The 26,306-nt window shown below is 34.8% G+C and overlaps 2 protein-coding genes across 12 annotated transcripts; one reads left to right on the forward strand and one right to left on the reverse strand.

Moving 5' to 3' along the window:
- The first annotated feature begins 375 nt into the window (after positions 1 to 375).
- On the forward strand, positions 376 to 8,468 carry LOC126968357 (putative gamma-glutamylcyclotransferase CG2811). Of its 6 annotated transcripts, none has more exons than XM_050813344.1 (5): positions 383 to 615; positions 2,621 to 2,819; positions 7,033 to 7,138; positions 7,242 to 7,339; positions 8,279 to 8,468. In XM_050813344.1, the coding sequence occupies exons 1-5, from the start codon at positions 550 to 552 to the stop codon at positions 8,302 to 8,304; spliced, it is 495 nt and encodes a 164-aa protein (XP_050669301.1). In that variant the 5' UTR covers positions 383 to 549; the 3' UTR covers positions 8,305 to 8,468. The 6 variants fall into 6 exon arrangements, with proteins under 6 accessions (XP_050669304.1, XP_050669301.1, XP_050669302.1 ...); XM_050813345.1 differs by having other exon boundaries at positions 388 to 652; positions 7,242 to 7,367; XM_050813343.1 differs by having other exon boundaries at positions 389 to 615; positions 7,242 to 7,421.
- On the reverse strand, positions 8,414 to 24,920 carry LOC126968331 (zinc finger protein 239-like). Of its 6 annotated transcripts, none has more exons than XM_050813297.1 (6): positions 24,597 to 24,920; positions 23,233 to 23,361; positions 22,799 to 22,921; positions 21,975 to 22,097; positions 14,890 to 15,201; positions 8,414 to 8,645 (listed from the first exon to the last, which is right to left on the reverse strand). In XM_050813297.1, exons 1-6 carry the CDS (start codon positions 24,652 to 24,654, stop codon positions 8,638 to 8,640), a joined length of 753 nt encoding a protein of 250 aa, XP_050669254.1. In that variant the 5' UTR covers positions 24,655 to 24,920; the 3' UTR covers positions 8,414 to 8,637. The 6 variants fall into 6 exon arrangements, with proteins under 6 accessions (XP_050669254.1, XP_050669255.1, XP_050669249.1 ...); XM_050813298.1 differs by lacking the exon at positions 8,414 to 8,645 and adding an exon at positions 12,137 to 13,021 and having other exon boundaries at positions 14,920 to 15,201; XM_050813292.1 differs by lacking the exon at positions 8,414 to 8,645 and having other exon boundaries at positions 13,307 to 15,201.
- Between the last annotated feature and the right edge of the window lie 1,386 nt (positions 24,921 to 26,306).

Below are 26,306 nucleotides of genomic sequence, written 5' to 3' on the forward strand. Positions count from 1 at the left end.
ATACATTTTACTCCAAAGAACTCACGTCTCAATATAATGTGCACAAGAATTAAGTAATAAATTTTATAACGAACACCATTACACAATAACTGGTAAAGAATTTTCAAAACAGTAAATAAATAGAAAAAATTTCAAAATTATTAACTACTACTGCTAATACCATAAGGGAATTTTTCAATTTTCCGCCATTTGCTACACTGCTATACAACACATAAAATAAGAAAATATTCTATGGTTTCTTAGAATAAAGTTTGGTTTCTATTTTTTTTTTCGTCGCCACTGCATAGTATTCAGCCAAGGTTTCTATCTTGTTTCTATTTATTTTTGACATATCGACATCCTTGGGCTTGTTGTCAATGTCAATAAATGACAAAACAGTCAATCCACAGAAATAAAAAGCAGTTTTAAATTTTAAAATTTAAATTGAATTACTAATTAATTTGTTTGTTTTTTGTAAATATATTTGTACTATTATTTATTTCAATGGCATCAATTAATTAATATTAACATAAATGTCTTAATATTAGTTATTACGTTCAAGCTAAACTAATGTTTAGTTTTCTCCATATATTTTTAAATAATTTCAAAATCTTTAAAGTTCAAATTTATCACGCCGTAAGTACATAATATTAAAGGATATGTTGTAATACAGGTAATACGTACGCACTATACATCCTATACTGCATGATCTTATAAAAGGGGTACTTAGTATCACTATAAAATTAACAAATTGTTTATGATTTATTATATTTCGATTTTAGAGGATCGACAACAAGACCATCCGTTCTAATCAAAATACATTAAAAAAATATTTAAACCATTATTCAAAATAAAAAACTAAGTACTTCATTATATGAAAAACACCTTAACCCTAGATAGCTAACGTTCGTCAAAACGACGCCTATATATCGCCATATCTTTTTAAACGTCACAAGCACCTACATCCGGTGTCGAACCAACTCAATCCGAGCCAAGCTGCGTCGAACGGTGGTCGTGATTTGGTGGTAAGTTGTATAGTTTTTGAAATACCTAGTACTTAGTCGTCATTTTGACGAATGGTTAGCTTTTGTGTTACTTTTAGTGATTATTGTGTTGACTTTTCCTAATTGTGTTTTAGTTATTGCGTTTATACAGTGAATAATGGCTAGGAGATCGTTCATTACCAATGAGGAAATAGCTCAAGTGTTGAATGACGAAGATTATATGCCAACAATTGACGAATCTGACAGCATATGCGAAGATGGAGTATTGATGGATGACTCTGCTATCATATGCATTGATATTTGTTTAGATTGTTGCATGAAAAGCTAAACGAACTGTGGCTAAAACATCGGCTGGAAATATTGATATTTCCAATCTTAGCGGCATCATTGATGATGCAGCTAAGACCGCTAAGACTGAAAGAAATTATAAGAAATAAATTCCGAAGTCAAGACTAAATCCCACCAGGTTCAGAAACTCAAGTAGTTCCAGAAGGTCAAAAAGAAAGAGCTGCAGCTTATATTCAAACAAAAAAAGGCCCATGACTAAAAATTATTGTCATAGCTGCAAAGTTCCTATTTGTGGTGAACATAAAGTGGATTTCTGTGCAAATTGCGCAAAAATACTTAAATTTAATTATTATTACTACTACTTTCGTATGATCTCTTTACTAAACTTGAATTAAAGTTTAGTTTTTATGAATAAAAGTTTCTATATTTGTTCATATAACGTTAAGTGCCTTTTTTTGATCTCTTGAAACTATATGCTATTAAGATTTGTTATTTTGAACTTTAATCTTTGATAAGCATTAATTTTTGATTTAAATATCCTTAATTTATATCGTAGAAATATTTAATAATTAATTAACGCATACAATGAAATAGTTGCTAATATTTAAATATGTATTTTAAAAGTGTTCGTCAAAAAGTCAAATAGTTAGCTTCTCAGTCACATCTAGTAACGTTAGCTATCTAGGGTTAATATTGTAAATGTGAAAAAAGTTTGTTGTGTAACCTACATTACAGACCTCTATTTTACTTTTCACACTTCTAACTTGACAATTCACTGACTGACTGACTGAATCGTGTTTCCATAAAACTTAATAGCCTGGTTTAAAATAGAAAAACTAACTGAGACTCCCAACATATTGTGCTGCAAGAATCTAGTCCATAATTCACAAAGACCCTAAAACTTAAGAACAGCTTATGGTGAAGGGAGATAGGCACATGCAGCTTGGACCAGATGTACCTATTCCAAAATAATTGTAATTGTAAATAAATAAAAAAAAAACTAAATAATTAATGGATGAAATGGCATTTACCAAATTTGTTTTCCCAAAAGCCTAACAGAAAAAGATTTTTAAATATTTTCATATGATCTGTTTGAGCGAATAGTTGAATAACCAATACTTCATATAAGTGTCGGTTGTTTATATGTATTTATGTATGTTTAAGTAAGTATATTGTATTAAATATATCATTATCTTGTACCCATAGTACAGGCTATGCCTAGTTTGAGGCAAGATAATTTGTCTAAAATTCTGTTAATATTTTTTTATTATTATTAAGTAAAATAATAACTACTTTACTTTCTTTTTAAGTAACTAAAACCTTCAGCTTTATTTAAGTTTATATTTTAGAGTATGACACACAAAGTATTTGTTTATGGAACCTTAAAAAGAAATGAACCGAACCATCACTGGCTGACAAAACCTGAGAATGGCACTGGAAAGTTTCTTGCTGAGGGCACAACACAGAAAAAATATCCATTAATAATAGCAACAAAATATAACATTCCATTTTTGTTATACAGTCCTGGTGATGGTCATTATGTCAAAGGTTTATTTATTTTTTATTATTTATTCTTAGTTCATTTATCTATGCTTAGATTTTAAAGTTGTTCTGTTGGCTGTTGTGTTGGATTCACTCTCATTCATTGTCACTGGACTTCCAACAAGAATAAACACTTCCATAGTGAACTACACCAGCAGCTAGGGTTTGTACTTCAACTAAAAATTTGTTTGTTCCGGTAAACAATAGGCGAATGGAGAAATATAGAGGCAATGTTTCAGAAAAACTCTCAAACTTGTATTTGAATTATAACAGTACTCCAAATGAGATGTATGGTAAGTTATTTTAAATAATTAAAACAGAGTTTGCTTCTATATTTACTTCAAAGACAGTCAACTCGGGTGGTCTCTTGTCATTTAACAACAGCTGGTATTCATAGGAGCAGACAATGGTTATATGAACTATATAGTGAGAGATCATCATGTAATCATGATGTATCTTTTCTTGTATATGTGAAAAAATATTCAAAATTATTTAAGAAAGTATATTGTACTATTGCTAAGTCAATGCATATTAGAGAAATAATTAAAAATGCTTCAAATAAAATTAAAAATAACTTGGAAAGTTATTAACTGGGAATCTGGAAGAGCGCAAGGCTGCAAGTTTGAATATAATCTCATAATAAACAATACAAAAATCCACTCTGAGCAGGAAGTAGCTTCTGCTTTTGAGATTTTTTTTTCTGACATTCCAGTTTCTATCTCAAGCACCCTTGCCTCCTCCACCAGTGTTGCCGAGTCACTTCTTTTGGAAAATGTTATTAATAATTTCAAATGAAGTGTTGTTAGCCCAGCAGAAATAATTAAAACTTTCAAATCCTTAGAAATGAAAAAAACTGCTGATATATGGGGCATATCTGTAAAAAGAATAAGTTCTGTGATTGACATCATAGCACCATTACTAGCACTAGTTTTTAATAGCTGTATTGAACATGGCGTGTTTCCTGACCTTCTGAAGTATAGTAAATTTACACCAATATTTAAATCGGGACTCACTTCTGACCTGAATAACTATCGGTGTTTAACTGTTTCAGTGTAGCCAACCATAAGTAAAATTTTTGAAAAATTTCTTTTAAGCAAAATGCTTACTCACTTTAATACTTATAAGTTACTTCATATAAAACAATTTGGCTTTACAAGGGGGACGCTCGACTGCGGATGCAGGTGTTGAACTCATCAGAAATATTTTTGAGGCCTGGGAGGACTCACAGAATGCACTTGGTATCTTCTGTGATTTATCTAAGGCTTTTGATTGTGTTCAACATTCAACGCTGGTCAGGAAGCTATGTCACTATGGTATAAGAGGATCTGCACTCGATCTTCTGATCTCATATTTAAATAATAGGATTTAGAGGGTCGAGGTGAATGCCAGGAGATCTCCTGGGACTCCTGTCAGTATGGGGGTGCCACAAGGGTCTATTCTTGGACCCTTCCTTGGACACTTCACTTATATTCAAAGTGAAACGAAGCCAAGTTTTATATGACGAAGTAAACAATGCTCTATCTGACATCGTGTACTGGTTTAGCGCCAATAACTTATTGTTAAATAGTCATTAAACCAAATATATTCAATTTACCGCGCCAAATGTCAAAAATGTAGATGCAAATATTTTATTAAATGGAGAGGTGGTAAAACCAGTGGAATCTGCTGTATTTCTTGGCATTACTCTTGATTCCAAATTGCAATGGGGCCCCCATATTGAAGGATTGGCGAATAGGCTTGGTTCTGCAGCATATGCGGTTAAGAAAATTAGACGGTTAACTGACATAGATACGGCGCGACTAGTATACTTTAGTTATTTTCATAGTATTATGTCCTATGGTATATTGTTATGGGGCAGTGCGGCCGATATTAATACCATCTTTGTGCTGCAGAAGAGGGCTATTCGCGCGATTTATAACCTAGGTCCTAAAGAATCATTAAGATAAAAATTTAAAGATATAAACATTTTGACTGTTGCTTTTTAATACATTTTTGATAATGTTCTGTATGTTCTTAAGCACATCGAGGAATTTTCTAGAAACTGTGACATTCATAATGTTAACACGAGGAACAAACATAAACTTGTTATGCCCACTACTCGGTTGGATCGAGTTAGTAAGTTTTTTCTTGGGCGATGTATATGCTTCTACAATATGATCCCAGAAAATGTAAAAAACAAATGTATTACGAAATTTAAAAGAATTGTTAAAAAACGTTTGTGTGGGAACGGTTATTATAGCATAAACGATTTTCTTAATGACTCGGGCTCAGCATTTGGTGGGCACACAAGTTTTTGGAATTTTATTTATCTTTTAAAAAAATATCTCCACAAATTTGGTGTAAAGCTATCTTTTCATGTCTCAAACACACACTAATTTTTTTATTTAATTTTTTTTTTCACCTTAATATTAAATTACTAAATATTAAATGACTTAATATTAAAAAAGCACCATGATTTTCAATCGAAAATTAACATTTCAAAATATCAGCCTTTTTAAAAAAGTCGGCGGGGTGTTTTGTTCATTGAAATCTCTACTTCCTGATGGTGTTAAAAAATATTCATTTCTAAATGTAGAAAAACTACTTAGAAAATGCAAAGAAACTCAATAAGCTCGAATCCCATTTTTTTTTGTAAATCGTTATGTAAAATTTTGAGCTATTTATTGAAATTGACACTTACAAAAATAAATGTTGCAATTAAAAAAATACAGTGTGTTTGGGACAGTAAAGGTCACTTCGCTAAAATTTGTGGAATATTTTGTAAAAGATAAAAATAAAAATCTTGGTTATTTGAACATATATTCACATTCATTTTGAGGTTATGTGAAAAAGAGAGTTGGAGAGCAGAAATCGAGTCAAACAGCCCTGTGATAACTAACCTATGAGAATATTATGAATCATTAAGAGAAAATTTATATCACAGTTGGGGATGGAGTGACCATCCTCTGGCTATTTATTTCTATAAATTTTATATAAAAAAATGAAGAAGGCAGCTGAGTTTTTTTCGACCGTTCTTCTCAGGACTGAGGCATAAATTTTTGAGTTGGTGGTAGGTTCCGTCCCTGGGTGTTCAAATTAGGACCTGTGTCTAATAGTGGATTCCCGGCCTGCCCTGCGTATTTTGAAGGGTCCAAACCTGTGCTTACTCGGCGCATGCAGAGCAAGAGACTCAAACCACCCTCATCCACATTCGCTGTAGGTTTATGGACCACCTGGAGACCTACTCTTTTTACCGAGACACAGACGTCCGCTCTGGCTGATACGACCATGCGTGAATCTACGCATGCCTGTATAGGTCCCATAACGGTAGCGTCTAGCTGACCGGCTTCTTGAGCACATCCAAACGGTTACAATTTCCGTGTTGGAGCACTTTTTTCTTCTGAGCGTTCTTTTTGATTTATATGACGAGAGGATCATACAGTTTACTGTTGAACATTCTGTTGACCTCACATACGGACGGCTACCTAGTTTACGTTAGCCCTCCTTTGGGTTTTTCGGACCACTGACCACACGGATGAGATGCGGTATTTTTTGCATCCTACCCGTGTAGGTAAATCTTTTTTTCGCTGCTGCTGACGTGGTACTGCGAGGTATGGAACTCTTCTTTCCATCCTCGGTGCCTACCGCTCCGGCAAAATGGCCTCTCGCAGAAGCGGGAGGGCTATTAGCCTTGAGTCAATGCGGTGTTATCTATGGATGTGAATTCCAGAAGCGAACTTAAAAAATACTTCACCGCTAAAAAGTCTCCCTTTGTCATGTCCCCTTGTTTCGAGATCACTCCCCCTAACTGCCACACACTATGGCATACTCAGCGTCGAAATATCGAGTAGCATTCAGTTCCGTGCTCACTTGGAAAGGAAGACCAAACTGGTTTCTAAAAAGCTTGGTGTACTGCAACTATATAAGGCCCCAAATCGGCCTCACATGGACTACTGTTCTCACCGCTGGGAAGGCTCTCCTTAGTACTAGTTTATTCCATTTGACTATATACAACGAAGAGCGGCTTGAATCATCGACAATCATCTGCGATCGGCTTGATTATTTGGTGTTGCGTAGTGTGGGTTTTCTCTTTATTACGAGAAGAGCACTTTTGAGCGAGGTGGTGTTCAGCGACGTTTGAATGTTGCATTTTTTATCAATATAGTGTAAAAGCGTGTAATTTTTTTAGTGATTCCGAAACGATTGTTAAGTAGTGCTATTAAATTTTCTATAATTGCAGGTGAAGTATATGAGGTGGATGATACCATGTTATCAAAGCTAGATATACTGGAAGACCATCCCAAGTGGTATATTAGGGAAATTGATGACATTGTTGTGAAGAAGGAGTAAGTGTTTTCAAAGTTTAGCAGTTTCTATATGAGAGGAGACAAAATGGTATATGATTCAAATTTGTACATTTGAAATTAACTCAGCTCTCCAATATTTCAGCGGTTCAGAAGAGGTGATTAAATGCTGGGTGTATTTTCTGAAGAACTTCAGGCGGGAGTTGCTTAAGGGAAAGTTGTATGAAAACTACTCCTCAAGTGGTGGGCATGGATTGAAATATTTGGAAAGGTCTAAAAGAGATCCTAATTATAATCACTATAATGAAGTCAGATCTGATTAATTGTACGTTTTTTTCTAATTAAAGTAACTAGTCCAGTTAATCGATAAAAGGCATTTATTTAAATTACTCAAAATTCATTCAGATTCAGATCAGTTTAGATTTCTATTTGAAGTCAGTTCAAATACCACCACCGCTTCGGAAACAAATGGCGCTCTGAGTGAAGAAGCGGCGCAAGAAACGCTCACAGCATCCTTTTTAATAAAATATACAACATTGTGATGTCATTGTTATTGCTATAAAATACTCATACACTAGTCACAGGCTGTCCGATCTCTTAGATGTTCAGCTGTGGAGTAGCAGGATTTACAACAGAGCATTAAAAAAAACAAATATATTTATAGATAATGCCTGAATAGCGACAGAGACCTTATTATAAAAGTGTAGACCAACACTACCCTTGAAGCTGTTATGTATCTTATAAAGCTTTATAAAATTGGTTATTTCTAGTGTTTTAATAATAAAAATCACTAGAGCAAAAGTGACAATTTTTGTGAACGTTTATTAAAGTTTCACAAATGTACTGACAATGAACAATCCTAAGGTCATTTATACGTCTAGATAGACTATGACAGCTCATTCCACAGCTTGATTGTAGCTGAAAGTAAGTTCCTTGAAAACCGCACTGTGGAGGAACGACACACATATAATATTGAAACTCCTGTACTACTATACTTTATTCTATGATACTATCGCTCTAGAACTGTAATTGTAAAATTACTATAACAATGCCTCCTACGATTCATTGCGCCTGAATTCGAATTTGTAATAGTTAAATGCCTCTATTTGAAAATTGATATTATTATTTTCAGATACTTATCACATACTTAAATCGAAACATTTATTTTTTATTTATTTTCAGTGACGACGGGGACGGGGCTACCATAGATGACCTAAATGAGCTTTTGGATAAGAAAATAAAATAACGATACAGTTTCTTATTTAATAATAATAATATTAATACAATTTGGTATCAGAATTTAAATATGTTGTAATAAATTGTTGAAAAAATAAATTATTTCATTGTTATTAAATAAAGTCAAATGAAAAGACTTATTTATTTTGATTTCAAACTTTTTCTGTACAAGTGGCTTTTGCATGTAAATAAAATAAATAAAGTAGGAATAAATGGTAATTAAAGCCTGACCCAGTCGACATCTGTCTATTTTGGTAGTTCGGATGGACAAGAGATGATTTCCACAATATCGCCCATTGTACAAATTATTTGACTGAAAAAAAATGTGTACATTTTACAGTATAAATACATGCTTCAAACAATTAGCTACATCGTAAAAACTGAATACCTACTTGCTACCATAATAGTCAGTTAAAATAAAAACTGTATAGGTACTGTAGTACCCACCCAGATATCAAAAGAAACATTACTACAGACAGATGTACAGTGCCAACTAGGTTCTATATTAGTATTATCATCTGTCTCTTAGCAATTTTAGCTGTTTATAAATAAAAATACATTCACACCATTAAAAGTACACATCATAATATACTGGTAGAATATAACACGAAACCCTTGGCACAAGCGTTCCAATAGTAAGGGAAATAAGATAAAGAAAAGTAAACCACTCTCTCCAAACATGTTTATTTCTTTGCTTGAGAATATTATTAGTAAGCTGGACTGGTAACTTTGGACTAAAAATACAAGGGGAATGTCAAAGCCACTTAATATTCTTAGATAGATTAATGTTAAAATAGAAGGGACCGCTATTATAATTTAGGGAAGATAATAAGTTTCTATAAAGGAAGCAACAACAAAAAGGGCACAATACAAGTGCAGTCTGAAGGAAATATTTAAGGGCAACATTCCAACAGCTATTAAAACAAGTCTTCATGACTCAAACCTACTACTGTGCTTAAGGACGCGTTTACAAATCCGACAAAAATAAGGTATTTTTCGGTAGTTTGTGATGAAATGAAACTAAATCTAACAAAACTAAAAATTGCTACTAATATATTACTTCTTAATCTCCAATTAGCGGGAAATATTTGCTTTGAAATTTTGATATTTTATGTCGTAAAAACGATTATCCGTTACCTCTTCACACAAAATGGGGCTTCATTCAGGATCAGTTTTCTGCTACTACTTACATAATTTTGTCTCTTAAAAATAACGTAAGGAAAGCAGATAAAATATTTTCAAAAACACGGGAAATAAATGAATGAATATGTTATAAATAATCTCAGAAAAAAATAAAAATCAATCTTCTAAAATTCATATATTTTTCTGATAAGCATGAGCTTTAAAGTGTGGTATTAAGGGTTATTTTATTTTGTCACTCCGTACGCATTGCACAGAAAGATCTATCGAAACAACGTCAGTCTGCGCTCGGCCGCCATCGTGGGTAAACACTGTGTCAGTTGTAAGCAGCAGCTCGTACTCCGAAAGATCGCTGTACGAACATGAATATTTTTTATAAGCTCTACTACTTTGATACTTTACATATTTTGTAAGCAGTCAGATTTTCAAAAATTTTGTTTCTGTATTTTTTTTGAAGAATTAGTGATTTATAAGTTCATCTCTAAATATAAGGTCTATATTAAATCGACATCGGGTCAAAATCGAAATCCAAGATGGCGCCTATGAATTTTACCAACTTCTCTTCATGGGTGTCAGTTTCATGGTTTTCGGGGTCAACAATATCGAATATTGAGTCAAAATCGAAATCCAAGATGGCGCCTATGAACTTTCCCAACTTCTCTTCATGGGTGTCATTTTCATGGTGTTCGGGGTCAACAATAACGAATATCGGGTCAAAATTGAAATCCAAGATGACGCCTATGAAATTTACCAACTTCTCTTCATGGGTGTCATTTTCATGGTTTTCGGGGTCAACAATAACGAATATTGGTCCAAAATCCAAATCCAAGATGGCGCCTATGAAATTAACCAACTTCTCTTCATGGGTGTCATTTTCATGGTTTACGGGGTCAAGAATAACGAATATCGGGTCAAAATCCAAATCCACGATGGCGCCTATGAAATTTACCAACTTCTCTTCATGGGTGTCATTTTCATGGTTTTCGGGGTCAACAATGTCGAATATCGGGTCAAAATCGAAATTCAAGATGGCGACTATGAAATTTACCAACTTCTCTTCATGGGTGTCATTTTCATGGTTTTCGGGGTCAACAATAACGAATATCGGGTCAAAATCGAAATCCAAGATGGCGCCTATGAAATTCACCAACTTTTCTTCATGGGTGTAATTTTCATGGTTTTTGGGGTCAACAATAACGAATATCGGGTCAAAATCGAAATCCATGATGGCGCCTATGAAATCTACAAAATTTTCCTCATAGTTTTCATTTTCATCATCTTCAAAATTAGAATTCATTCACAAAACTTAAATTATATTATAAAAGGCCTGTCTAACAATATCCCACATGCTAATTTAATTCTTCATTCCCTAAATATAGAAATATTTACGTTTCGAATTTTCACCCACAAAATTTACAAAACACATTCAGTTACCAATCTAATTAAAAAATCACAAAATTTGATTTTGAAAGACCTATCAAATGATACCCTACATGCAAAAATTTTTCATCCTCTTTTTAACTACAAGAAGCTCTACCCTTCTTATCAATTATTACCGCCATATTATGTCAAGAAAATGATCCGAAATTCGTTCTCTGCACCCTCGAGAACGTCAAATACGATATACATATTGTTGAAATCATAATTTTGCGCGGCGGCCATCTTGGATTTCAAAAATGATCCCAAATCGTTCTCTGCACCCTCGAGAACCTCGGATACGATACCCACATTGTTGAAATGATAATTTTGCACGGCGGCCATCTTGGATTTCATAAAGGATCACAAATTCGTTCTCTGCACCCTCTAGAATCTCGGATATGATACCCATATTGTTGAAATCGTAATTATGCACGGCGGCCATCTTGGATTTAAAAAAAAACTGCGTTTACTGTACATGACGCTATGCGACAGAAGTTTAGATGGCACTAAAGTTCTAATATTTAACTACTAAACGAATACATCAACCAATTATCAAAACTACATAGGTATTAAAATAAAAATCAAACTTGCTAAAGTATCAAATTCATTTGATTCCCGCAATTAACTTTAAGTACGTGTATGTGTTTGAGCGGTGTCAGTGTAGTGGTGCGATTCGATACCTCTCTGTTTTGAGAACCCGTCCTTAACATATGGATGCCAGACACACGCCAAGAAAGAATGTAGCGAAAGATGCATAATATACAAAAAGTAGACAGAATAGGCCGCATAACCAAAGCAAATGATGCATTGAGCTATGCACAAAAACTTTGATGGGCATTCTTGCAACATGGCCGGCAAGACAGACTGAGAAGATCACAAATGGCGCGGTCCGCCTGGAAAAAGAAATAGAGGCAGACTAATGCCAAGATGGGAGGACAAACTAAAGAAAATAGCCGGACCTTTCTGGATACAAATAGCTCAGGATAGAGATATTTGGAGTTCTTTAGTGGAGGCTTTTACCCATTCAGAGGTTCCTTTACAATAGTTAAAAATTTACATTCCAAAAAAAGACAATCAAATAATAATATTAACACATATAAAATAAAACAAAACTACCACTAACTTAAGATCATGTAAATCTGCAAGAATACAAAGCCTTTTTTTTTATCAAAATTAAAAATTGTGTGCGTGTAATCTTTACGCGCGATTGAAGTAAAACTTAACAATAATTAACACACACATTAATATATTACATGTACATATTTATTATTCAAACAAAACAAATCTTATAACTATATTTACAATACTATGACTACATAAAATTAAAACTATCATTACGTGGAAGTGTACCAAGAATACTGGCAGCATTACTGCGTTGGATAGTAAGGCTGATCTGTTGACCGAAATAGCTGCCAGCGCTTGGGTTTCCAGTAGCCGTATTGAGGCGCGAAGATAGTATTTTTAGCATTCTCCGCGCCTCTAGGCCCCACAGGCCATGTTTCTCAACACCAAACGGCACAAAGATTTGGCTCTAAAACAGCTGGTATATTAAGACCGGTAAATGCTCTGGGGATGACTTCATTAATGCTGGCGTGACGACTAATACGGCCTGCCGATTTTAGGCAGGATAACCCGTGACGCCCAAGAGCATCTGAACGCCACATCTACATTGATGATGCATCATCCAGTTTTATACCTAGCCGGAGTGATACGCATATTGACAATGTCATATTGTCAAGTAGCGTTCCAATCGGCGCAGAAGGCAAGGCTTGTAACCAAAAGCCCGACTCATTTTGTGTCACGGCCAAAAGACGAGCACGCTCTGTTCTGTCAGTAGATGAGATCAAAAGATTATCAAAGGCTGACTTACAAAGAAGTGCGTCCCATGCTTTTTGACACTTTAAATCGTCTGGAAAATTTTGAATGTTTGCAATATTTAGCCAAGCATTGTTAGCTTCGTTCAAATACGCAATCTCTGAGTTACCTGGTACATGATTTACAATTCTAGTAACCAAAGGCTGCGCACTATGAACTGACGACAGAAATGCTGGTAAGGCAACGACCGAAACTTTACGACTTTACTGAAACGATATTATTTCATCTTTTGAGCAAAGTTAGCATTTTCTCTTCCTAAAATAAAAAAATGCCTTTTAATTATATATAATATAATTAAATTTAGATTGAGATTTTATATATTTTACAAAGAATGATATAATGTTCATTTTGATTTTATTATTTATCAGAATAAATTATAAACTAAAACACTTTTTACAGGTCAGGTAATTATCAGGTTCTTGATTTTCTCTTTTATTCTTATTTATTGACGAAAGAGTAAAATGTTCCTGAGATTACGCCATTTTACTTGACTGATTATTATTTTCATTATATATTTTATATACACTTTTTATTATTCAGTTCATTGTCCTATCGCACATTTTAAAATTTTCACAAATTAATAAAATAATTGATAATAAGAAATTGAAGGTTATATTATTATTAGCACATATAAATATGACGTTGTTATTGAATATTAACAAATATGGCTGTATGGGCTCGAACCCTTTGCCTATCCTAATAATGGAAACGGAAAACAAAAACCGAAAACAAATTAACGAATGTCAGAAAATTTCTGATATCTTATTTATTATTTATTGCAATAGTAGTAATAAAAACACATGGAGATTTTTAAAAAAATGTTACTAATTTAATATATTTTTAAATCATTAAATTATAACGGCTTAAAAAATTATTTCAATTGACTTTTGTACCGAGCGTTACTTCCGTCAGAAAAAAATTCTGAGTTACCCCCAAGTCACGCCTAAAGAAGTTTTACTTCAAAAATGCTGAGAGTGCAGTTTTAAGATGCGCGCGCATCACTGTAATACAAATGTACTTGGTTGAAGTTGGTTCCGAAAAATTTCTGAAGTTTGCGTCAAATTAATTGTCAAAGCCATCTTTGCAAGAGTTTTTACAAAATTGTTCTTTTTATAAACGTAGAATAGCAAGAGAAATAAATCATTTTAATGATTTTTACTTCGATAGGCCAAAGAAGTATAACTTCTTGCGTGCATACAAAAGTACACACACACTTTTTTTTTCACCAGTTATATGTTCTATTATGCCTCTTCAAAACGCCAGATCCTTTAAACCTCTTACCACAAATATTGCACGCATAAGGTTTTTCACCAGCATGCCTATCATTACTTCAAATCATCAGCATAAATTTTATTAATACAAACATAACATGAATAAGTGTATTCACGGGGATTTTTTTCATGTATTCTTTTGTGTGCCTTCAAATTAGCAGATTGGATAAAGCTATATTGGATGGTTAAACCACATACATAACTTGAACAATGCTTTTCACCAGTATGTGTTCCCATATGCATCTTTAAACATTGCAATTGGTTGAAATTCTTGCCACAAACATTGCATGAGTACGGTTTTTCTCCATTATGTATTTCTATTATGAATCCTCAAACCATTATATTGCATGAATAAGGTCTTTCAGCTTTAATTTTTTTCATTGCAATCCATTACTTTATGTGTCCTTAAATGGCGATAGGTTTGGAAAATCTTGCTACATATATTGCATGAATGTTTTTCACCGGTATGTGTTTTATTGTGTACTTTCAAAGAGCTTGGAGCCCTAAAAGTCTTACCACATACTTTGCATGAATATGGTTTTTCACTGGTATGTATTCTACTATGTTTCTTTAAAGCATCAGAAAGGCTAAAACTCTTACCACAAGTATTGCATGAAAAAGGTTTTTCACCAGTATGTATTCTTTCATGGCTTCTTAAATGAGCAGACTGGGTAAAACTCTTACCACAATTATTGCATGAATAAGGTTTTTCACCAGAATGAAGCCTTTTATGGCTATTTAAATAGGAAGAGTTACTAAAACTTTTACTACATATATCGCATGAATAAGGCTTTTCACCGGTATGCATTCTACTATGTATCTTCAAAGTACCAGATTGGGTAAAACTCTTACCACAAATATTGCATGAATAAGGTTTTTCACCTGTATGTTTCCTTTCATGTCTCTGCAAAGTAGCAGATTGGGCAAAACTCTTACCACACATTTTACATGAATAAGGATTATCCCCGGTAGTAGAGTATTTTGATCCTGTGGAAAGATTGGATATTGTTCCACTAAAACTTTTTGAATTAGATTTCTTATCTGCCTGCCATTTATTAGGTCTCTCCTTATATATATTGGCCGTTGTTTCACTCTTATTATGAGAATAGGTCAGTTTTGCTTTCGTTTTACCATACAACACCTTAGAAGCTTTTGGGCGTTTGTCTGAAAAATAACAAATTAAAACAATAAAATAACTGTGTTTTCGTATGCACATGTTAAGAAATATATGGCTGGGATATTGTATTTATATGAAAGCGGGTTTTTCATACATTTAGTACCTGATATCTTAATAGGATTATTCTATGTATGTGATCAAATGTTGATCGGAATCCAGGATCCGGTCTATACTATATACGTTGAGCCGGTGATCAAATTTACATTATTCCAAAAGATCAAATTAACATTATTCTAATAGATCCGAAACCCCTAAAACTTTCAACTTGAATTGCAAAACCGCTTCGAATGCCTCGGTGACGTAGACGTGGACGAGTATTAAAACAGGTTCGTGGCAGCTGTTCAAACGGCTGGGTCTAAGATCTTCACGGCCAGCCGTTCAAAAATAAACCGGAAAATTCTCAGACTATACCCTTAAATTGATGGACGTTAGACACTAAATGAGTCATTTAGCTTTAAAAACACACATACTTACGCTGCGGCAGGTTATACAGAAGACAGAGGAGTATAATACTACACTTAATTTGGCGTTCGTGGACTATGAGAAAGCCTTTGATTCGATCGAGACCTGGGCGGTGCTTCTAACTCTCCACAGGTGCCACATTGACTACCGATATATCGAAGCGTTTGTATGAAAACGCCACCACGTCAATCCGTCTCTAAGATCAGATCTCGAAGCCCATCCGACTGCAGCGGGGAATCAGACAAGGCGATGTCGTATCGCCCATGCTGTTCACCGCTGCGTTGGAAGATGTCTTTAAGCTTCTGGATTGGAACGGACTGGGTATCAGCAATAACGGCGAATACATCACTGACATTCGAAACGCAGACGATATCGTAATCATGGCAGACACCATGGAAGACTTAAGCCATATGCTCGATGGCCTCAATACAGCTTCCCAAGGAGTAGGTCTCAAAATGAACATGGAGAAGACGAAAATCATGTCAAATGTCCATGTCGCACCTACTCCCATAACAATTCGAAACTGTGCTCTCGAAATTGTCGACGAGAACGTCCACCTCGGCCAAACAAGGTAGGCAGGTCCAATAACGCGAAAGAGGTCACTCGTCGAATCCAACTCTGATGGGCAGCGTTCGGGAAGCTCCGTAAAATCTTCTCGTCCCAAATACCAGTGTCTGAAGCCAAAGGTTTTCAACCAGTGTGTTGCCAGTGATGACTTACGGCGACCACGTACTGGAAGACGCAGTGTTGGTAGGCCCCCCACAAGATGGACGGACGAACTGGTCAAGATCGCCGGAATACTTTGGATGAGGGCAGCGCAGGATCGATCGTCTTGGAAATCTTTGGGGGAGGCCTTTGTCCAGCAGTGGACGTCTTCCGGCTGATGATGAACCTACACCTACACATCCCTAGAGTTAAAGAGAAAGTCTCGATCAAAATGCTTGGTGTCCCGATACGCAGGTGGAAAGTACAGAAATACCCTTTTGACTGTTCAAAAAAAATTTACAATTGAAGAGCACTAAAACAAGGAAAATAACAGTGTAACTCTTAGATCCAAATACCTTCCCAAGTGGTCGCAAAACTGTAACGTGGTCGTGACTTTGAGTCATGATTTTGAAAATTCTGCTACCAGTAGAAAGCTACTTAACACAAAAAATAAAAATACTTTTTCCTGGTAGTCGGATTTGCAAAGTCAGAGAAAAACAGTTGAATGAAAACATCTTTTACAAAGTCTTAATGATAATATGTATATGCATTTGGCAGCATTGGAACACCAACTAATATGGTTACCCTGGTAAATACGGATGAAGTCACATGTTATGGCTTGTTTATTGTATAATTTTTCATTTCAACAAATTAACTATAGGAAAAATTATTAACAAAATCACCAATAATTTATTGGGGTTTCAATTTCAGAATCCTTCAATCTTTATTTTATTGCATTACCATATACCAGAAAAGAGACCACTGAAAATATATGAATATTGCACATATCATAATACAGTATGGATTGCATATATATGAAATAAATGAAAATACAAGTCATACTGGTCTGTGGACCAGTATAGTAAAATTAATTATTTAATTAAAATCCCTTAATTATAAAAGTGACATTTTAAAGAGGATACTATTAATATCAAAATTGAATTCTGAAAAATCAAGTCTGAAGACAGTAGACCTTGACCCCTGGAGGGGTGGCAACAAAGCACAGAAGCGGCAAATCGGCTTTTATTTCTCTAGTCGTATAAGCAAGCTCTTAGGCAGCCTACGCACTGGCGACCATGGTCGCGGCGGCCTGGCCGCGTCTAAAGCGCGACATGCGGACGGCCGAAAAATTGCAGTCGGCTTCCAAGGGTGTGTCAAGATGGACGTGCAGAAGATTTCACGTAAAATACAGTTTTGGGTGCATCCATTACTTTGCGAGAGAAAGACTAAAGGATTATATTATACTTATTTTTTGGATTTAAAAATGTATGAGAAGAGATTCTTTAATTACATGAGAATGTCAACGAATACTTTTAACCTGTTACTGGATACAATAAAACCAAAAATTACTGGAACTGGTAACAACTATCGGAAATGCATTACAGCAGAAGAAAAATTAGTGATAACAATAAGGTAAGCTTTTTCTTTTTTGTGATTTATTTTAAAGGGTGTTTCGGAATGGAGTATTGTGTATAGGGAAAATAAAAATAATGTGATAGGGCATTTTTTTTTACTTAAACTGCTTAATGGATTTTTTTGTAAATTTGAATTATACAAGACTCGATTCTCAATCACCACTATTGTGTTTTTCACAACAACCTGTATAATTCATTGACCATGGTTTTGCCACTTTAAATAATTTATGAACAATACTACTTTACGACTTTGAAAAGGAGAGGAAAAGGGCTTGCGTATAACTATGTTTTTAAATAATAAAAAACTGAAGTAGATAATCAAATTATTTGTATTTTCGTAACTTAAAAAATGGCAATTGTGAACAATTAATCATTCAAATTGGGAAATAGGTCTATCATTTCTGAATTTTGGGAAATATCAGAATAATGAGTATGAGTATCGCTGTAATTTGAATCATCTGATATCCTGTTGGTAGTAGAATAACTTGAATAATTCGGTCGATGCGGGTCATATTCTTGGTCGTAAAGAGTATTGAAATTTCTTGAATAGTTTATGCGCGCTGTTGGTTCATAGTTCGGTTGATATTTTTCTATAATTTCCATGATTTCCATTTTCGCTTTGGTCTTCATTACAGCAGGGATATTTTGAAATCTGTCGAGGAGGGATAAAAGAAACAGTCTGTCACAATTTGAATCATCTGTCTTCTCTATTGTCGCTATGGCCTTGTGCAGAACTGAAATTAAAGGGTCTGTATCGGATTCTTCGTTTGGTATTTTTTTCTTCCTTTTTGTTCTAAGCGACTTTGATGCAGACTGTTGAGTCTCAAGATCAGAAGATCTTGCACTTTCATTTTCTTGACTTGCCTCTTCAAGACTATTTTCTATTGCGTTTGTGTCCAGCACTGATCTCAAAAACAGTAATTGGTTGAAATAGGTGTAATGACTTTTACGTTTTGCAGCAGAACCACTTTTGACATCTTTAAGACGGCGCAGCTCTCTTGTGAAACAGTCTCTAAGGTTTTTCCATCTTTTTTGGAGAGTCATGCCTGTAAATAAATAAAGAAATGTAGTACATATTACAAAACTAATATTATGTTTGTAAATGTGAATTTTATTTTCAGGTATTTGGCTACTGGATGTTCTAAATCTCATATAAGTCATGAATACCGTATAGGGCTTCCTACAGCATCGGAAATAGTATTTGATGTTTCTGAAGCAATATGGGAGATATTAAAACCAATTGTGATGCCACAATTGACCAGAGATAAGTGGATTCAAACGGCTGAAGGTTTTAAATAATACGCCTAATTTCCTAATTGCATCGGAGCCATCGACGGCAAGCACATTAGAGTTATCAAACCACAACATTCGGGATCTCTTTATTACAATAACAAGAATTATGTTTCAACCGTGTTACTTGCAATATGTGATGCAAATTATAAATTTCTTTACGTAGACATTGGAGCATACGGCAAATGCAGTGATTCGTCAATTTACAAAGACTTTGTATTTTATCATAGGCTTTTAAATAATGATCTCGATATTACGAGCAATAACCCCATCAAAGAAAATGACCAACCAATGTCGTTCATTTTAGTGGGTGATGAGGCGTTTTCACTATCGGAACATATGATGCGACCGTATGCTGGGAGAAACCTGAATAATGTAAAGACTAATTTTAATTATCGACTATCCCGTGCCCGCCGCTATATTGAATGTACATTTGGAATATTAGCCAATAAATGGCAGATTCTTCACCAACCCCTAAACGTCAAGAAAGAATTTGCAGTTGTGATTTTATAATCACTATGTGTGCTCATAATTATGTGCGAGAAAGAGACGGATATGATTTCAAGGACACGTTGACTGTACCAGAGGCTTTATTAGAAATACCTGCAAGTTTACCTAATAGAGCAAATAGAACATCAACCGAATATCGAGATATATTCGCAAACTATTTTGACAATTACCTATTTGCTAAAATTTCTTATATTTTAAATGAACGGAACAACTTTTTAAAAAAATCACTCATGTTACATATACGTGTCGAACGCTACTACAGCACCTGCTGCGTTTATTGTAGTTCATCGAATTATTGATTTAAGGCATAATAAAATAAAACACTAACCAAGTTCTGCCTTTTCTTTATCTTCCATGGATTCACCGCCAAATATATTGATCAGTTCAAGCCACAACTGCCGCTTAACATCTTTATTGGAGTAATCATTTGATGATAAATCCCGAATTATGAACCTTTCCGTGTCGAAATTATTGGCCATTGTAAAATAATCACTCTGTAGCTATACACGTCTGGTCGCCGCGGCCGATGCGGTAGCACTGATGAATTTTAATACAGAAGTGATGTTGTCGACGGCCACGATTGGTCGCTGGTCGCGTGGCATCAAATTAGACGCCGCGGCCAACGGTGGCCGCTGGTCGCTGGCCGCTAAGTGCGTAGGGGCTATAGCGATGGCCATATAAAGTCCAGAATTCACTGGCCGCCGCGGCCAGGTCGCGGCGACCATGGTCGCCAGTGCGTAGGCAGCCTTAACGATGACGGGAGAAATGAAAATTGATTTGAACATTTCAATTGAACTTATAGAAAGTTCAATTAATAAATACAGTCAATCATTTGAAACAATCGCGCAAGCAGCTATGAAATCACTGCGGAATTGATCTATTATATTACTATATATTATAATCTATTTATATTACTGTTGAAATATGGAAATTTCGACGCCTATAACTTTCAACAGATTATATTTTACTTTTGTGTTTCCATACAAGGGCCCACCAACAATACAACCTTAAGCGCTACAATGAAGATCAAGTACGGAAAAATAACAAGTATTACCAATTCTGAAATTCATTCCCTCTCGAAACACCCTCCGTTATAATCGCAAGCCGAGTGACCTCTCCACCTTGAACAATTCTCTTCCGGCACAAATTTAATGATTATCGTAACCGTAGAATATTTAAAGCGTCCTTGACAGCTAAGCGTGATTGAACAATCATTTGTCATCTAATTTTTAATATTACAATGTTATTTAATATGTAAGTAGAAAGGGTACGTGAATAGCCATTATCAGTCTACTTTACTACTTTACTGGCAGTTTGATCTTAGTCACAACACATTACAAAACAGTTTTAGGTATAGTGAGTACGACCTAATAATATTTTTAATAGAATAAAAAGACGAACGGGTGTATAATGTGTACGCTCGTTTGATGATGCTGACAAACTATGACAGACACCCGTACCAGGGCTGTCTCACTCCCCGTCTAGGTATCGAAATCGTAAGTACAGGCGGCGGCCTCTGATTCGGAAAAGACACACACTTGAAATCACGGACACCCCGGAGTTTGGATACATGTCCCCGAAGCTCGTGGTAAGCTGAATCAACGAACACTCAAAAAAGCGAAAAAAAATAAACTCGTAAATAGGACATTCCCCACACTTCTAGTCTATCAATTTATTTTACCCTTTCTTACCAACAACCTAAAAAAGGCATTAAAAACTAGTATTTTAATGTTATTGAATTGATAAGCTTTGTCAATAAAAAAAACTACATTTAAAAAAACCGACTTCAAAAACTGAAAAGTATCAAATAACTAAAAATTTAATTTAATACAACTTTACCTTTAGCATTATAAAAAAAAATTAACAAAAAAAACAACCGACTTCAAAAACACTATTCCAAAACAATAGATATAATATGCACTAAAAAGTATAAAAACAATTGCGTATTTTAATACAATCTAATTAATTAATCTAATTCTAGTTATGATTATTTTTATTTTTGGAATCGGTGTCCTTCCGCCGCGACCCGCTGTCGCCTACTCACGACTCAAGCACATCTCACCTATAACTATGTATGTAGTTACAAACCTATCTTGGATGACACCGACTATCTCAATTTAAAATTAAACAGCTTTTTATTTACGATTAGAACTCCCTTTAAAGGAAGCTAATTATCGAGGCCTAGTAACCCAATTCTACAGTACATTAAAATTTGCTCAAAATGAAAAGTGTTTTTGACAAAATTAATGCACAGAAATATTGTTAATTTTTTTATATCGTTAGCAAATGCGCCAACAAGTATGTGCCTAAATATTTTTCATATGTGCTAAATCCATACTGTATAATAATATATGAATTATTTACACAATAATAATTACCTGGTAACTCATGTTCGACAATATCTGTCTCCTCTTTACATTCCTGTTTTATTAATAGTTCAGGTTCTGAGTTGTCCTCACTTAAGTATACTGCACTGTGATGCTCTGGCAGATAGATGGTTTCTAAAATTAAAACCATATTTATACTAGCTGACCCGACACATGTTGTACTGCTCATAATAATAAAAACAATTTAAATAAGTTATCATTACTGGATGTTTATCAGTGGTGGTGTGATTTATACAGGGTTGCCCACCCAAACCGGTCAGTATGGGGATTTCAGAATATATAAGAGATATAAGAATATCTTCTAGGGAACGACAATATCAATTTTAGAGAAAACAAAAACTGCATTCATAGATTTTCAAAAAAATCATAGACGACTCAGGAATATAACCCGGTCATTTTGAAAAAAAAAAAAGACATTTTTGTTTTATTGCCATATTGATAAATTTTAATTTTAGACACAAGGTTTTATAGCAACAATCACTCCTTACAACCTACACTATCAATATGGCAATACAACAAAAATGTATTTTTTTTCCAAAATGACCAGGTTCAATTCCTGAGTCATGTATGATTTTTTTTGAAAATCTATTAATGCAGTTTTTGTTTTCTCTAAAATTGATATTGTCATTCCTTAGAAGATATTCTTATATCTCTTATATATTCTGAAATCCCCATACTGACCGGTTTGGGTGGTATAAGTAGGTAATTTATGCATTTAAAATAGCTTTTGCATTAGCAACAACTTATGAGATGAAAGAACACTATCATATTACAGAAGTATATTGAATTATTTCCACAATTTATATAATAATTACCTGGTAGCTTATGTTCGACAATATCTATCTCCTCTTTACATTCCTGTTTAATTAATGGTCCAGGATGTGAGTTGTCATCAGTCAAGTACACTTCACTGTGATGCTCTGGCAGATAAATGGATTCTAAAATTGAAACCATATTTATACTAGCTGACCCGACAGATGTTGTTTTGCTCATAATAACAAAATTTAAATAACTAATCAATACTGCAGATTTATCAATGATGGTGTGATTTATAAATGTAGGTAATTTATATAATATGTAATATGGTTTCTGCATTAGCAACAAATTATGAGAAGAGAGAACACTATCACATTACAGAAGTATACTAGCAAATGCACTAAAAAGTATGTGCCTACATTTTTTTCATGTGTGCTAAATCCATACTGTATAATAATATATGAATTATTTACACAATTTATATAATAATTACCTGGTAACTCATGTTCGACAATATCTATCTCCTCTTTACATTCCTGTTTCATTAATAGTTCAGGTTGTGAGTTGTCCACACATGAGTGGGAGTACACTTCACCATGATGCTTTGGCAGATTGAAGGATTCTGAAATTGAAACCCCAATATATTATTATTATAGGCAATTTTACTGAAAGAAGACTTTATGTTATTTTTAAAAGTTAGTACTTCTGCATTCAAAGATTTTCTAAAAATTACTTGCCTTGTCTGGGAATTGAACCGACTGAAATGTAAAAAAAAACAACCCTACTTTTATAATGCCAATCGAAAGAATGGCCAAAAACTAATAACTCTTCTTAAGTAAAATAGTATTTTAAAAGAAAGGAACAACGTAAAATGAATGTTGTCCTACTTGGATTGGTACGAATGGACAGATTAGATGGCCGGCCAGATCCCCGGACTTTACACCATTAGATTTCATCTTTTGGGGATATGTGAAAGGTATGCTATACAAAAAAACAATATGAGAACGTGGGCGAGTTACAAACAGAATTGTGCCATATCATATCGAGTATTCACCATAAAATGATAAAAAAAATCTTGAATGAGTTTCATTCATTCTTTTAATGAGTCTGCTGCCTGTTGATTTTCTTTTCATCAGTAAAATAGCCTATCTTCGATTTTAAGGTACTTTCCCTTCATGTCCCATAACTTTGGGACACCCTGTATACAAATTACATACAATAATACAAGAACCTAGTCATTACCTGTGACTTCATTTATATTATGTTAGATATTGTTGGGTAACTATATTACTTGGTGTTCCAATGCTGCCAAACATATATAACACTCATATCTCTCATTATTAATGCAGGGTTTATAAAAAAAATTTTTTCTCTGTCTTTGCGAATCTGACTACCAGGAAAAAGACAATTTATTTTTTAGGTTAAATATACCTATACAGCCTACAACACTCTCAAATTTGTGGCTATTAACTGGTAGCAGTATTTTCAAAATTGATTCAGTAGATTACCACCAACAACCTCACAAACTTAACCTCTTAATAATATTTGTATAGATAACCTATATTATACAAATGGGGAAGAAAGTTGTAAGTCAATGTTAATTAAATTGTATCAACTATTTTCGTGACTTATGCCTGTTGAGGAATTCTATAAGTAAGAGACAGCCTTAAGAAACATAGAATCCTTCCATGTGGAGCTATATATGTGATCCATGTCATGCAAACCAAATATTCAATACAAATAATTATGTATGCCAATACCAAGTCTATTTTATAAGCTTATTACAGCATATAGACTCAATGAGTTTTGATTGGTCGATGTGTGTGTATATTTCTAAACGATTAAATGAGTCTTTACCTGGCAAAATCGGTTCTGTTATTTCAGTTTCCTTTTTAATCCACTTTTTATTATCCATCTTAGTTTTAAAATACTGTAAATCCGTGGCTATACATAATATTTTGTGTATTTGTTTATGACGAAAACCATTCTCAACTTGGTGGCAGAATTTTGATACGTTTAGTGCCCGTTAGAGTTAATATATTCTTTGGTACGGTGTACACTGTATTGTAGAGTTATACTAATAAGTAATAATACTGTAAACAAAATATGATCAATTATTCTGGAACTTCCAAACTTTGTATGTATTTTGAAATTGTATTTGTATTTTGTAACTAAAGTCTAAAAAAAATGTTTAAGAGTCGTGAGTCTGGCCTGTCAGTGTCAAGTGTCAAACGCGACAGGTGCGGCGCACATATTTTGTTTTAACTAACACCAGTCATCATCACTGATGATTGACACCAATGGACACTATTACATCACACCAATGACGTTCTATACATATGGATATTGTACGGTGGTTTGGTTCCGTACAGAGTAAAACACAAGTTAGGCTCAAATGGTATATTGAAACCTTAACTTATGCTATATGGTAAAATGGTAAAATGTTGGTATGGTAATGAGCACGCGAATCGATCGGCGGCTTGTCGCGAACTGGTTACAATATTACTTAGGAAATAACGCGAGGCGACGTAAACGCTGATACGCGAAACGTGATGTACAGTCGACATGCTGTTGACCGTACATGCTGCCACCGCGAGAGAAGAAAGAGTGGTGGTGAAGATGGTACAAAAAAGAAATGGTTATGGTTAGCGAGTGACGTGAGACAAGGTGATAAACAAATTTGCATTATCTAATGGTAACCTTAATGTCTCTAGCCACAGTAATCACTAAAATTATGCCTATGCACTACAGGAGAAGTGGATTGGTCTTTCACTTCATCACTACACTTATCACTATTTTTACTAGCACTAGATTGCCCGTGGTTAACTACACTTACACACTGGTCACTAACACTATACACAAACGCTGCGTTCGTCAGACCCCGCGGCTCAGGGCGCGGCGGGTGCGACGCGGCTGGCCCTGCGCCAGCGGCTGCCGGCGCGGGCGGCGCGCTGGAGTCCTGGCGTCGGCTGCGGCGCGGGCACCACCGCCGCACGGCGTACGCGGCGGCCCCGGCCACCAGCACACCCGCCACCACGTATATCGCGACGTAGTGGTGAACGTCGTGATAAGATATACCACCCTTTAGACCACTCTCTGAATTCATTTGTTTTATTTTTGCGCCTATATCATCTAGCTCCTGATCGTAACCACCCATCACTGATGCTGGCTCCGAAATCAGCGACACGAACGTCTTATTCTGGTTAAAGATGTGGTTGATGGGGTGAATGTCTATAGCTGGTATATCCGTCTGTATGGTTAATGTATTGTTCTGAAGCCTCCGAGCATAAATGGTAATGTCTTGTCCTTTCAGAACACAATCTGGACCCAACCTAATAATGCCGCTATTATTAAGATGATTGGAAAACATTTGCTCTCCACAGATGATACGTACTGGATACGAGTCGCAGCAAAAGAAAAAGTATGTATTGACCTCGCTTAGCTGAGACCACCAATCTAGACATTTGGCAGTTTTGGTTCTGCACTGCTTCGTCTCCTGGTCTTTGGAGCACATGACGTCATCATGACTCATATGAGAAATTGGTTTTTCCAAAGGACAAAGTTGTG

The sequence above is a fragment of the Leptidea sinapis genome, chromosome 15 (assembly GCF_905404315.1).
Source record: "Leptidea sinapis chromosome 15, ilLepSina1.1, whole genome shotgun sequence".
Lineage (NCBI taxonomy): Eukaryota > Metazoa > Arthropoda > Insecta > Lepidoptera > Pieridae > Leptidea > Leptidea sinapis.

Coding starts and splice junctions, on each gene's coding strand:
- LOC126968357 (XM_050813341.1), top strand. CDS start 550: ATGTTTAGTTTTCTCCATATATTTTTAAATAATTTCAAAATCTTTAAA. Junction 7,139..7,241: donor GACATTGTTGTGAAGAAGGA/GTAAGTGTTTTC, acceptor CCAATATTTCAG/CGGTTCAGAAGAGGTGATTA. Junction 7,368..8,278: donor GGATTGAAATATTTGGAAAG/GTCTAAAAGAGA, acceptor ATTTATTTTCAG/TGACGACGGGGACGGGGCTA.
- LOC126968331 (XM_050813292.1), bottom strand. CDS start 24,654: ATGGATAATAAAAAGTGGATTAAAAAGGAAACTGAAATAACAGAACCG. Junction 22,098..22,798: donor TGTCGAACATAAGCTACCAG/GTAATTATTATA, acceptor TTTTAATTTTAG/AAACCATCTATCTGCCAGAG. Junction 15,202..21,974: donor TGTCGAACATGAGTTACCAG/GTAATTATTATT, acceptor GTTATTTTTCAG/ACAAACGCCCAAAAGCTTCT.